At 38.5% G+C, this 14303-nt stretch overlaps 2 protein-coding genes across 5 annotated transcripts; one reads left to right on the top strand and one right to left on the bottom strand.

Moving 5' to 3' along the window:
- Nucleotides 1-1598: 1598 nt before the first annotated feature.
- Nucleotides 1599-6814, top strand: LOC135595311 (probable sugar phosphate/phosphate translocator At3g11320). Its single transcript, XM_065086068.1, has 4 exons — nucleotides 1599-2321; nucleotides 4734-4837; nucleotides 5043-5271; nucleotides 6236-6814. Exons 1-4 carry the CDS (start codon nucleotides 1854-1856, stop codon nucleotides 6380-6382), a joined length of 948 nt encoding a protein of 315 aa, XP_064942140.1. The 5' UTR covers nucleotides 1599-1853; the 3' UTR covers nucleotides 6383-6814.
- A 331-nt stretch (nucleotides 6815-7145) lies between these two features.
- On the bottom strand, nucleotides 7146-10169 carry LOC135581993 (dof zinc finger protein DOF3.2-like). 4 transcript variants are annotated; one of them, XM_065086067.1, is made up of 3 exons: nucleotides 9883-10169; nucleotides 8911-8964; nucleotides 7146-8796 (listed from the first exon to the last, which is right to left on the bottom strand). In XM_065086067.1, exon 3 carries the CDS (start codon nucleotides 8791-8793, stop codon nucleotides 7936-7938), a length of 858 nt encoding a protein of 285 aa, XP_064942139.1. In that variant the 5' UTR covers nucleotides 8794-8796; nucleotides 8911-8964; nucleotides 9883-10169; the 3' UTR covers nucleotides 7146-7935. The 4 variants fall into 4 exon arrangements, with proteins under 4 accessions (XP_064942139.1, XP_064942138.1, XP_064942137.1 ...); XM_065086066.1 differs by lacking the exon at nucleotides 8911-8964; XM_065086065.1 differs by lacking the exons at nucleotides 8911-8964; nucleotides 9883-10169 and adding an exon at nucleotides 9705-9863.
- Between the last annotated feature and the right edge of the window lie 4134 nt (nucleotides 10170-14303).

Here is a 14303-nt window from a genome sequence, read left to right as displayed (position 1 = left end):
TTGAATCCACTTGATGCCTATAAATACCCCTCTCATCCCTGGTTAATATACACAAGTACAAAGAACTTAAAAGTGAGAAAACGCTATAGTAATCACTTGAGAAATCCCCTCATTTAGTCTTAAAGTTTAGAATTCTATTTAGGGATGAGTGAGTGCTTATAAAAGGTTGTCTCCTAAACTTGTGAAACTGAGAAGAGGGGTATAGAAGGATAGTTGATCTTCGCTCGTTGAAATAAGATCGGTAGTAGAAGCCGGTGGCCTCGACGGAAGAGGAATCGAGAGTGGATACAAGTCACGACGACCGAACCACTATAAATTCTGGTATGTTCTTTCCTTACTGCTTATTCTGTTTACTGCATTGCAAATTATCCAATCCCCTTTTCTCTATTCACCTGCAAACTTATATGAGTCAAACAAACGATTTTCGTCGAAATCAGTTTTTATCGTACGAAGATTTTTGACTCAACGTAGTTTTACCGCTGCACTAATTCACCCCCCTCCCTCTTAGTGCCAACTTGATCGTAACAAAAGATGTATGGACTCACGAAAGCGGAGGCATAGGCAACTAAGGGCGAAGACGATGACATATGAGATTATCTTTTATAAAAGAATGAGAGCTATACAAGATTTTTTGAAAATAGTGACACTTTATGCAAATTTCTCAAATTAAGATTTTAATTAACTTTTTACGTTCCTATCTTTTTGTAATCCACTTATCACATACTAATCAATTCACTCAATCACACATTCATTTTTTATTTTTGTGACATTACGATTGAGCTATTAGATTTTGTATGAATTGTACTAAGCTAACCGGAAGCATTTTACATTATTGCATGTTTATTTATGACGGTGCTTATAATTGTTTGATACATTTTCAAGTTAAGTTATAAATTAGTTTGATTTTGAACATTTAAAGTAATAATAATAATAGGAATAATAAGAGGATGAATTCTAAAAAAAAATCCATAAGTTTGAAAATTTACGGTAGAGCACTCTAATTAAAAAAAATCCTTAGATAGCGTCAATTTTTTTTCGTCCCATCGATCCCCCCATACATAGATTGACCTCGTCGATCGCCCCCTCTTCTCCTATAGTCGTTGCACCCCAACGTGTGAGCTGACCCTATCAGCCATCCCTTCCCCACCCTTAGTCACTCTCCTGGTTGCTTATGCCTCCGTGCATGGGTTGGTCCGATCGACTATCTCCCTTTATGCGTGGGTTAGCCTTGCAAGTCAACCTCCTCATGGGTTGGCGTAGGCACTCACGCCTGTGCTCATGATGCCTTAGATCCGACAATAATAGAATATGGGTGTTACGAGGTAATACAAGAATGAGGAGATACAGGATGGGAGGCAATAATGGGTTCGACGAAGGCAAGGATAAAACGATCTCTTCACCTTCCAAATGGTTTGTAAATTATTTTTCAAAATTGGATGGTTCTACGAAAAATTCTCAGGGTTTTTTAAAAATTCGTTCATAATAATAATGATAATAATAATAATATAATAATTTTAAAATAAACAATTAACAATACCATTACTCCTAACAATATCATTTTAATTTCATTAATTTATATGAGTACAAATAAATAAATAACCCAAATCCACGGAAGAAGGCGACGAAGAAGAACTCGTCCCCATTCTCCTCAGTCTCCTCCTTCCGACGAATCCCTCAATCTCTCCTCAGATCCGTTCCCTTCTTCCCCTAATCCGAAACCCTAGCTTTGCTCCCGCCCCGATCGACCTCTCTGCTGCTGCAAATCGCCGTGAATACGCTGAAATTGGCCTCGGTTTGTCTGTTAATAGATCCTGGTAAGAAGGCTGCAGCAGCGACGGCGGCGACGGAGGAGGATGAGCACTAAGGGCAACTGGTCACCGCCGGCGGTGAGCGGGCGGTTGTTCACATTTGGGCTGGTGGCGTCGTGGTACTCCTCCAATATTGGGGTGCTTCTGCTCAACAAGTACCTCCTCAGCAACTACGGATTCAAGTACCCGATCTTCCTCACCATGTGCCACATGGCAGCGTGCTCGCTGCTTAGCTACGTGGCCATCGCCTGGCTGAGGGTGGTGCCGATGCAGACCGTGCGGTCGCGGCTGCAGTTCTTGAAGATCGCCACGCTCAGCCTCGTCTTCTGCGGCTCGGTGGTCAGCGGGAACGTCTCGCTCAAGTACCTGCCGGTTTCGTTCAATCAGGCAGTTGGGGCGACCACGCCCTTCTTCACCGCGGTGTTCGCGTATCTCATGACCGTCAAGCGGGAGGCCTGGATCACTTATATCACCCTCATCCCTGTTGTCACCGGCGTCATCATCGCCAGCGGGGTACGTTGGGTCCCAATCTTTCTTCTTTTAGATTTAGCAGATCCAGTATTCATCATGGATTGTGATGAACGCCATGTGTTTGATGTGTAACTGGTTGAACCTTTTGTGCTGCATATTAAGTGAAAGGAAGAAACCACTGAATTTGGGCCGGTGAACTTAGAGCTCGAAGAGCGCAGCCATTTTAGAATTCTTAGTCGGTTGATTATGTTGCTGGGTTTGATTTGAGATCTGTTGTTCTAGGCTATTGTAATATTGATCTAGCTCGGGTGGTGAGAGGTTTCCTGAAGTGTTTGTGGTCAAGATATAAAGCACACATCCAGGAAATAGATGGCAATTATAGATGTTACAATGATGTGTTTTAAGCTGATGCAAAGTGCATCTTCTTAGAATAACCTAATTCTGATTAGTTGCTTCTCATCTGCAATTCATCTTGGCATATTTTTCTGCAGATCAGAGATCATTCATTTCATTGTTTTGTATAATTTTCTGCTTGTGGTACTCATTTGTTTATGTTTCTGATTAGACAGCTAATAGCTTCTTGATTGTATATGGTAGATTTACAAAGAAGCCTCGTCTTTCATGATAAGAGGTTCATCGTTTGCATACATCTCTATATTCAGTTTGATAATCATTGATATGTATTGAAATCAAATTCAACCTTTAAAGTAGAGGTGTTTGTCAGAAACATTGCCTTGACATTCTGAAATTCATTTTAAGTGATGATGCTGAATGACTATTAAATTCTGAAATTCATTTTAAGTGATGATCCAAAGCACAAGTGCCCAAGAAGACATCCTAGACACCTAGGAGGCCAATTTAACAATTACAAGATAATAACTAGTTACTTATTAGTTAATGTGACTGCTAGAAATCAATGTTGTGGGTGGTGGTTTTTTTTTCTTTTGGTTAGTCTAAGTTTAGAACCTATAAGAAAATGATATTAACCATGTGGACTTGGATAACTAGTAAGAATAAGACCATAAGAGAAGAGACACTTGGGAAGTCCAAAAGTAGGAGTGTTGCATGAACGGAGAGTTTGTGGTGGTGTAAGAAAATCCAAAAAAATAATTAATGCAAAAGAGCATGTTTAAAAACTTTGAGAATTTAGAAGATATATTGTAGCTAAACAAAGACTACAAGTATACACAAATACAACACATATGATAGTTTCTATGGCAAATCAGGTACCAAAATTGAGGAATAAGCCATCTATTGGCTTTCTAAACATAGGTAAGGAAATAGTAGAACTATAGATGATATTAGAAGTACAAGGAAGATCAATTTGTGTTTACTAATGATATGAAAATTAGGAAAAGATGAAAGTACTACTTTTGCAAGTGAAGTATATTCTATAGGTAATTGGTTTTGAACATAATAAACAGTGATAAATTAGGAGGTTTCGAAGAGGAATAAGATCATAGAGCTTGATAGTATCTGTATTGAGGAGGAGCATAGACACGACAAGAAGCAATAGCAGCAAGCTGCAGCAATGGCGAGCATCAAGGTAGGATAAAACTTGTAGTATGCTCCTCTTCTCCCCTTCCTTCCTTTGTGGTGACTCAAAAAAATAACATTGTGTGGATATCTTGGACAGGACAAACTGTAACCTGAGTCACATAATTTACCAAAGTTACATCCTTTAAGATTTCAACCTGATCATATGTCTTGAACTTTGATCTAGGTCTCGTGATCAAGAACAAGTGCATTGCATAGATTCAGTCAAGTTTCAGTTTTACTGAATTGCATGCTGGATGATAAAAGGAGATATTTGGATCCTTGAAACAGTAACTAAACCATTCAATAATTAAGTATATCTAGTTTCCAAAGTTTGTTGAGTTTAAGAATTGATTAATTCTCAGGAAGTTGTTTAGGCCGCTTTTTCCTGCAATGTGCAGCAAATATGTGAAGAACCTGTGAATCAAAGGAAGGACCTAGCATGATCAGTTGGAATGCATGTATCTTGTGTCTACTGGTGAAAGTTTTTCTGCAATTTAGGAGAATGCTTTTGAGTTTTGACAATGAAATGCAATCTGGGTTCTTTTTTTCCACAAAATGCAATCTGGATTACTTGCCTATTTTTGACTTATTGAATTGAATGCTTGAGAGTCTTGGGGAATAAGATCATTGACCGTGTAATGGCTGGGTTCTAAAAGAAGTTAGATTGTCAGAAAGATGTTTGATCTTGCGTGGGATATCACTTGTGACTGGCCTTTCTGGTGTCAAGGAGGAATATTTTTGTTACCTAGATGCTGCCAATTCCCCAAGTGATGTTTGACATTTTTGTCCTCAATTTATTGCTTTTTTTACCATGTCTGATGTTCATTTCATGATCCAGATATAACTTCTTTTTAATTGAACTATTTTTATGAAGATTTATAGTCTAATTGTACAGTCTTATGTTTAACAATGCAGGGGGAGCCTAGTTTCCATCTATTTGGTTTTATCATGTGTGTTGGAGCAACCGCTGCACGGGCACTGAAGTCGGTACTGCAAGGGATATTGTTGTCTTCTGAGGGGTAATAAATACATCTTATTTTCACATGCATCAATGTATCTTTTCTCAAAAGATCTGCTGGTCAGAGCTTCACTGTTTTTACCTTATTAATTATAGAATTTCTGTTTTTTTTTCTTTCCTGAAAAAGGGTGATAGTTATCTTTTTCGTCAATAATCTCAGTGCCAACTTTTCATCCTTCGCTTTGTTTGTTTATAATTCTTGTCAGGGAAAAGCTGAATTCAATGAATCTACTTCTCTACATGGCTCCGATAGCAGTTGTTTTATTGCTTCCTGCGACATTAGTTATGGAGGAAAATGTGGTTGGCATTACAATGGCACTTGCCAGAGAAGATTTTAAACTTATATGGTACCTATTGTTTAATTCAACTCTTGCATATTTTGTGAACTTGACGAACTTTTTGGTGACCAAGCATACGAGCGCCTTGACACTCCAGGTATGCTCCACACTCAATGACATTTCCTTCTTTCTCTTCGTAGTGTACACAAGAGAAGACATTACACCTTATTCCTTTTGTATTAATTTGGTTGGTTCTAAGAAGGTTAATTTACTCCAGGTTTTATGCTTTATAGTCTACTCTTAGTATATATATAACTAACATATTTTTTATATCTTAGTTGTTAATTAATTCATATCTACCCATCTTTGAAATTTTATATATTTCTGATGTTGATAAGCAAGTATGCACAATAATTGCATTGTTACCTCTTACTTGATGGGATATTTGCTATTGTGCTACTTGACTTCAAGCACGGAGTAAACCAAAGCATGTACATGTTAAAAGTAATGTAGATGAACACCAGCACTTAAAACATGTTAAAAATAAAGCAGATGAACAACTTATGCTAACATGGTGAATGTCCGGCAACAGCAAAGGTTAACAAGGGTGTCATCATATGCTGGGCTTTCTATCTGTAGTTGTACTTTAGCAATGGCACTTGACAGAGATTGTATTCACTATTCATATGGAAATTAGAATACCATTGATTGCATATCATGATTTTGAAGTCACTTTTTTGGACTAATGCTCATTAAGTATGTAAGTCATGGACATGCAGACTTGTAGGTGATGGTTGCTATTCTAATGCATGAAGACAAGTTTAGGACTTTGATGACTGGATATCAATTGGACTGAGAAATCAAAGCTTGTTTATTTTTTTTTTCTGGTCTAATTAATATAAAAAAGCAATTTAGCAAGTGCCTAACTGGCAACAAGTCCCTCCACAGAGCCTCGGTCTTGTTTATGAATTAAAACTCTTTTGGTGAACAGTACCACAATGTTGAAATTATTTTGCTTCATCATGGAAGGACAATGTGCCAAGTGATGATTTCCAGTATTCATTATACTTCTGCTTCTTATGCTTTGTACATTGTTGACAAGAAACTTTTGGTGATCTCAGGTTCTTGGAAATGCCAAAGGTGCTGTTGCTGTTGTCGTCTCAATCTTAATATTCAAGAATCCTGTGACAGTGACTGGGATGCTCGGCTACACTGTTACAGTAATTGGAGTTATTCTTTACAGTGAAGCAAAGAAACGGAGCAAGTGAGTGCCATAAGAAACCATGCTCGGTTGTGTGTTCTTCATCCTCCCATATGTTGGTGGCGTGTTGACTTAATTTATGCTGGAGGTTGGTTAGCTTATGTGAGCAATTCTTGTATCTGTCGGCACCTGATTCATTTGCCTGCAACCAACCAGTCTTATCTTAACAGTGAAGAGCATCTAACAAGTAGGGTAAGAAAGTGTCAACTACCAATCGGCCATGTTCTTCTATAGATCATTTTGATGCCGCTCCGGCGATGTTCCGACCTCATTTTTTTCAAAGACCAATTGATGAATTAAGTTCTCTGAGAATTAGTTCTCATTAACAAGCAATTTTCGCTTATAAGAGAATTGTAGACCTGATTTTGTTGTCATTCAATGTAATATTTAATACTTTTGACATATACCAAAAACAAGATGTGCCTATATTTCAACTTTATTCATGTTGGATCATGTCATGTCATTCAATCTCTTTCAATGCCTTAGTCACCCTAATTTTGACAGTTAAATTCCTGATTAATTAAATTAATTTCCAGTCCCAAAAGATTCAGCTCTCTGCATTTATCATATATTCCTCTCAACCTGTTTGATAGAATTTGCATCAAAATGTGTTCTTGTTTCAAAGAATTGCATGGCAAAACAATACTCAAAGTAAGAAATCAATAAAATGATGCAGAATTCCCAATGTGAACATATGTAATACTGCACTCCATCAATTATCTTTGGAAACCTCACCATTGTCATCATTATAAAGGATTCTTGGTAGGACGAGAGACAGAGAGAGGGCTTTGCAGTTCTATTTATCACAATCATTGTCTTGCAACTTCAAAGAACATCAGACATGCAAGTCTGTCAGTGGTTCATGACAATTACAGGTGGGTAAGACAAACAAGAGAATACAACATAGCTCTGCAGTTCTAACCATCACAGTCAATGTCTTCCAACTTGGGATAAATAATGTAAATCTATCAGAGTAATCTACAGCATCAAACATCACAACAATCCTTCTCCCAGAGCTATTAATTTCCAGTTCTGCATTGCATCCAATCTTCTGCAGAGTACATACAAGTGGAAGTCTTCTTCCAGCCAAGCATCATGGTCTGTGAGGACTTCTGTGCATGTGCAGGCATGCACTAGTAATCCACCTCAGGCAGGTCCAACAACAAGCTTTTCTTTGACAAAAAGATATCCTCCATATCTCCACTAAGATTTTGTTGTTGCTGCGCATGGAGTCAAATCTCTGCCTAGATTCTCATCACACATTCCTAACCTACACTAGATCGAGTATTATATCATCAGGCATCTCTGTCTTCCTTCCTCCTATTGCCTCCACGGAGAGCAACTAAGCTAGCTAGACTTGGATAGATGTGAGTGGTCATCATCATATATTTCCACACTGCTAAGTTATCAAGCCAATCTCTCTAAAGTCTAATTTTACGGTATACATACATATATATATATATCTCTCTTTCAGATCATCACTCCCACAATATATAGAGAACGGAAGGAAAGAAAGAAAAGCCAAAAATATGCAATGAAAGAACTGAGAATGTAGGGATTTTAGAAGAAGGCATGGGCATCTCCGAGGGTAGAGGACACATCTATTCCTGCTCCTGACATCAAGGAGCTGTTGATGAGTCCATGCCAGGAAGAACCCATAGCAGTCCACTCTCTTCCAGAGTCCACAGCCAAGTTCCCATCACCACCCAACAACACTTTGGTCTCCCCTTCATCCATGTCCTTGCATGAACCTTGGCTGGCTGCTGCTGTTGCTGTTGCACCACCCAGTCCCCCATGGAAGGACAGAAACCCATCATCTTCTCCATTGGCACCACCTCCCACCTCCACATTCCCGCTGACACCAAATCCATAGTAGAGGTAGTTGTCTAAGCCACTTGGGTTGATACTGTCAATGGAGTCGCTCCTTAGAATGTCAAGAAAGCCATGGTTTGTTGTGACAGCAGGGAGGGACTCATTGTTAGGATGCCCTAGGAGAAGGCTGTGGCCATGGTTGGGTGGTTGCTTGTGGAGCCCAGCGAAGGCTAAGGTGAGGTCACTGGAGAGTGGAGGGATGAAGGTAGGGGAGGGGAGTGGATTGAAGGAGTTGGTGGCAGTAATGAGATCTTGGTCCTGTGCCTTTCTGGAAGAGGAGGAAGAGAATGATCTTTTGTTCTTCCTGCAGCCACCTCCCACAGGGACATTCCTGAGAGAGCCTCCTTGAGTCCAGTACCTCCTGCAACCCTTGCAGAAGTATCTGGGCTGGGAGAGGCTGTAATTGTTGTAGTAGCAGAACTTGGTGTTGGTGGAGGCACACCTTGGGCACTTGAGGGCCTGTTCCGGGTGAGGCCTTGGCTTCCTTTCCTGCTGCTGCTGGTTCTTGGGGCATGACAGTAATCCTTCCAGCTGATGGCTAGCCATGGCCTGCAGAAGGAATCACGAGGAGAGGAAATGAACAAGAAAAGAACACATAGAAGGGAAGTCAACTCGGATCTTCCGAGAACACCACAAGATCGACCAATCTTCAAGGAAAAAAACCTTCTTTCTTTCGGATCTAACATGCAGACTTAATATGCCGTCATCGGAGGAGGACTGTTAAAGAGCATTACAGTGAGACGTCAGCCTTTGAAAAAGCAGCTACGTGCAGTGGAAAATGATGTCAAGATAAGCATCCCAAACGCTGAATCGAAGAAGCAAAGTCGATTTGGTAGCTTTAGCGTAGGAAGAATCCCACAGAAGAAGGTGCAAGAAGAAAGATGTAGTGAGATGTAACCTAAGCTCCATGATAAGAACACAAGGAGGAATCTAAAGTAAACATGCAAAGATCCAACCCAGAAACATCTTATGTCGATGAAAGACCCATCAAACTCTTTTCTAGGTTAACTTTACTGATTGCCTTTACTTCGAGACAAGAAGCTGAGGAACTAACAAGACATGGCTTTAATGCTCCAGATGAGATAGCTTCCGGGAAAAGAATGCTACAGATCCTTTCCTCGACATGAGATCGAGGATGATTCGAGAGTTACTGGGGGAAATCCAAGCTTGCAGTCACAAAATCACATGAAAGAACACCAAGACAACTCATCAATAAGTAGATCGACGACATACATACGACGGTGAGACTGTGCAGCAGCTAAACCGGGAAAGACATGCATGAAATAAGATCAGGACCAACATATATCTGATCTGATCCAGCATGATCAACCGCAAATCATTCTAAGCCGATCGAAGTGAAACGAGAGGGAGATCCGTTGTAATCCAAAACAGCAGGGCAAATTCGGGGACTCCGCCGGTAAAGAAGGTGTGGTGAGGGGGGTGGCGATCACAATTACCTGGTTGCGGGCATTGGGAGTTTCCATGCATGCAAAAGAGAACCTCGGAGAAATCAAGCTGAGATCGACAGATAGATAGGCCAAGTTGCCGCAGGGGCCAAACGGAGAAACAAATGCGAGAGAGAGAGAGAGAGAGGGGGGGGGGGGGGGGTGGGAAATGATTAGGCTGTGTACGTACGAAAGGGAACGCTGTGGTTATGGCTTGCACGCTGAGAAAGCATTGGAAAATTCCAGTCGCACCTGCAACAACTTCATGAAGAGAGAGAGAGAGAGAGAGGTGGCGGAACGAAGAGGAGAGGGGGGGGAGGGAAGGAGAAGGGTGCGGGTCCCACGGCGGCGTGCAGTGCAATAGTGACGCTTCGTCGCGCTGGGTCCCACCGTCTCTGGTGCCACCACATGGCTTCGTTAGGTTACTGTACGCGTGCTTGCTGGTAACGATGCTTGGGTTCTCACTCACCCCCTTCATCTTGTGGTCCTCTCTCTCTCTCTCTCTCTCTCTCTAATATATATATATATATATATATAGTCATAGTCTTCAAGCGCATAAGCGTAGTTAGCATCTGCATTAGGCATCCTTTAGCAAATAGACACCAAATATTTTTCTACTTTACTTTGTTGTTAGTTTTTATTTCATAAAGAAGTCAAATTTATTGTTTGTGCATGAAAAAGCAGATGTTTTCTTGCTTAAATATTCCAAAATAGTATGTCATTCATATCCTTTGTTAGAATCTTCATGTTTTTTTAGATACCTTCCTAACATCTTAAGCTTCCAAAATTTTTTATTACCATCATTTGTGATCATAGATTATATATATATATATATATATATATATATATATATATATATATATATATATATATATACATACATACCAATCAAAATATTTGTCACAATAATTTTTTGTTTAGATAAAATATGGATATGAAAGAGAAATATGAGCCTTTATTAGAGTGTATACTACTATTCTTTTATATACAAATTATCAAAAAACAAAATCATTGCTACCATCTTCCATCTCTTTTGGATCTCTTTCTCCCTTTCTAACATCATAAAACCCTAAACACAAAATAAATATGGTGATCAAGCAAGCTTGAAGGAGCTGTTCTCATTCTTCTTTCTTGTCATAATATTACCGCGGTTTTATTCCTTTTTTTCCTGTCTATTATTTATCATAAAATCATTAGAATTGCCAAAACCATCTCTACTATTACATTGCAATTTTTTTCTTATCACCGTTGCTAGTTCCTTAAGATCATGAATAGCCTACTCATACTATCACTATGAGCATGAAATGAGTTGCATATAAATTTTCCTTTGTTTTAGTCTTATGTTACTATCAAAAGTGCTTGTTTTGGGACCTAACACAAACATCATTGTCTCTTTTTGCTTGTCAAATATAAACCCTTTTCGATTGGCATAGCCTAATATATAGGTGTTAGTGATTTAGGGTGGGTATAGTGGAGATGATAGGAGAGAGCCAACTATTTGAGCTCGGGGAATGACTTCCTATTCCTACCTTTGTTTAGAACAGTAGCAACAGTGATGATGGTGATGGTTTAGGTGACAACTAAACTATTGATGGTGGCAATTGGTGGCTGAGAACAAAAGAAACGAATGGAATCGATTCTCTTTGAGTTTGGACAGTGATTCCTCAGTTGCAATTGTGGTGTTGGCGATATCCATAGTGAAACATGCATAGACAGCCTAAGAGAAGAGAGAAGGATGAGAGCCATATATGCATTGTGGTCTTCCATCTCCTCATTCTCTCTCCTCTTCTTTTGAGGTGAGGGGTGAGATTTGTGCACATTAATTTCAATAATCTTTAAAACTCCTAAAGCATATTGCATGTCTTTTTTTGTTGCAATTACAACTCTTTGTTTTTTTGTTTCTTGTTCCTGAATTTCTAGGAAATATTGGAAAATTCAGCGCATGAAGTTGATTACCATACTCCATACTACTTGCTTTGCTCTTCATTCTATGGAGAATTTAACTTCTATTTTATGGTAAATATCATGAGTTCTTATAATCTATCCAAAATATAGTTCTTAGCATTCTAAGAAAAACTGATGTAAATCTCTCTTAATTCAGTGTGATTCATGCTCATGTCTAAATCATATCTTTTCTATTATTATCATGGTGTATATTACATTATACAGATCATATTAGGACTTATTATGCGTATAATAATTAAACACTTGATGATATTGTGCTTCCTAATCCCCGGTTTCATTGGTGGACTAATAGTATTATTATATGCTAGATAATTAATATATTTATATATCATGAAAGTGATCTATCTAATCAACCCATCTAATTGAGCACTTGGTTAATCGTTGTTTCACCGATAAATATCCATTATATTTTTGTAGTACAATTTGTTCTAGTTTAACTTAATACTACTATAGCTTTGGAGTTGTTTACTCACACCAAAATTTGCTAACCTTCTTATACATAATGCTAGTATTTGTAACTCATATAGCCAATGCACAATGTATTTTCCAAGATGAATACTTGGAACATTGAAGCTTCTCCTTGTGAGACTTGCAATAGCTTCTTTATTAGATGGTGGTAGGAGTTCCCTAATGGATCTAACTTAGTACATATTTTAGTTTAGACAATTGATCATTCACTAACTCAGTCATGTTTTTTAGATTTTGATATTATTTATAGTATAAGATTCAATTACTAATTGATCATTTACTAACTCATTTACTATCTCATGTGTTATGGCATTATCTTTTTTTCCCTCAAATTCGAGTTACTCTTCAATTATACCATTATATATATATATATATATATATATATATATATATATATATATATATATATATATATATATATATAATAATAATAATAATAATAATAATAATAATAATAATAATAATAAAGTTAATAATTACATGTATATTTTATTATTTGACAATTAGGGTATAGATAGCAATAAATTGTTTTTCTCTTCCTTATTCTTTCTTTCTTTCTTTCTTGTTTAAATACGATAGCAATGGATTATTTAATTTTCTCAGAAATATTCATTAATATGGTGAATATTTTCCATTAGACAAATCTCACCAAAAATAAGTTGACTCATCCACCACATCAACATCAATAAGATGATTTTTTTAAAATCAACCATAGATCTTTCCTATTAATATAAGATTATAGCACTATGTATAGGATGCCTTTTTAGTAGGATGTAAGTCTTCTTATTTTTCTCACTTAAAATATTTTTTTTACTTTTTTAGTGATGTCGGCTAGCTTATGGGGTTAAGATTCTCACTATTTATCATTTATAATAATAATAATAATAATAATAATAATAATAATAATAATAATAATAATAATAATAATAATAATAATAATAATAATAATACCTCGATATTGAAAATAGAACCAAATTATTTTCAAATTTGATCATCAATAGCGCCATCATTTTTCGATTTAGTTAAAGTCAATATATATCAAATTGACGATCAAAATTTAAGCTGAATTCAGAGAGGTAAGTCGAATTAGGGTGTTGGTTGTAATGTAATCATTTAAGCTGAACATGGTGACATAACGTGGGAACACAGCAAGGAAAAGAAGTCGTAGTAGAGATGGCCGATCGACGGGGCGCGGCCGCCATCTCCGAGGGGGTTTGGCCTCTAGCGGAGTTCGCCACCAACCTGTCGTTGGCTTTGCATGATGAGGACGCAGAGTTGGGTAGCGAAAACTTGAAGCTTGTCTGGGCAAATAAATCATGATGGAAGCGACTCGGCTGTATCGATTTGGGCAGACAGGGTCACATGAAAAGCAGGACCATCACATCCCATGGCTGAAGCAGATGAAGCTGCTGCTGCTGTGCCTGCAGTCCTACCACCCTCGAGTCAAGAAAGAAAAAAGGAGAGCAACTTTAGCCATGGTCGCTGATGGTGTGGGGGTGCGCAGTACCTGCAGCAGCTCCTGCTGCAATCGTTCTCGTAAGACTAGCAGGATTTGTTTCGCTGGGTGGGAAGGGAAGGGCGGAGCTGCGCCTGTTGTGCTCTTCTGTTTGACTTCTCGGCGGCGTACACGCAGTCGGAAGAGAGGGGGGGGGGGGCGGTTTGGTTCGGCAAAGTGGGGCAGAAGCGGCGGCAGCCACCAGAAGAACAGTTGTCGATTTAAGTCGTTGCTGCTGTTGCCCGACCACCCGTCGTAGTGCGAGTGACATGTGAGTGCTCGGTGCTGCTTTGGACTCTCCACAGCACTACAACATGTCATCTCTTTGGACTTGCATGGATGAAGGAATTCGTATTATTTAGTAGTTATATTTGAACAATACTTGTGTAACATTAAAATTCATACAAGTCGATGCCATATCCTTTGCTATCTATCCAAAGGTGTCGGGTCACGGAGTCAAAATCTTCTTAATTGAGTTGGGGGTGTCAAGTCAATCAATCTTAGTGCCAAGAGACATGGGGTGTCGAGTCGCAAACTCAATCAATCCCAAACTAAGTTGGAATGATTTTACAAAATGAAACCATCAAACATAACTCGTTTGACAAGGTAGTCGATCCAATGTTACAATTAGTACAATCATATCAACCACGTGTGTCGAATTAACAATAACCTGACATTCGAAT

The sequence above is a fragment of the Musa acuminata genome, chromosome BXJ1-10 (assembly GCF_036884655.1).
Source record: "Musa acuminata AAA Group cultivar baxijiao chromosome BXJ1-10, Cavendish_Baxijiao_AAA, whole genome shotgun sequence".
In the NCBI taxonomy this organism is placed as follows: domain Eukaryota; kingdom Viridiplantae; phylum Streptophyta; class Magnoliopsida; order Zingiberales; family Musaceae; genus Musa; species Musa acuminata.
The sequence above is the reverse complement of the archived record's forward strand: the minus strand, read 5'-3'. Positions and strand labels throughout refer to the sequence as shown.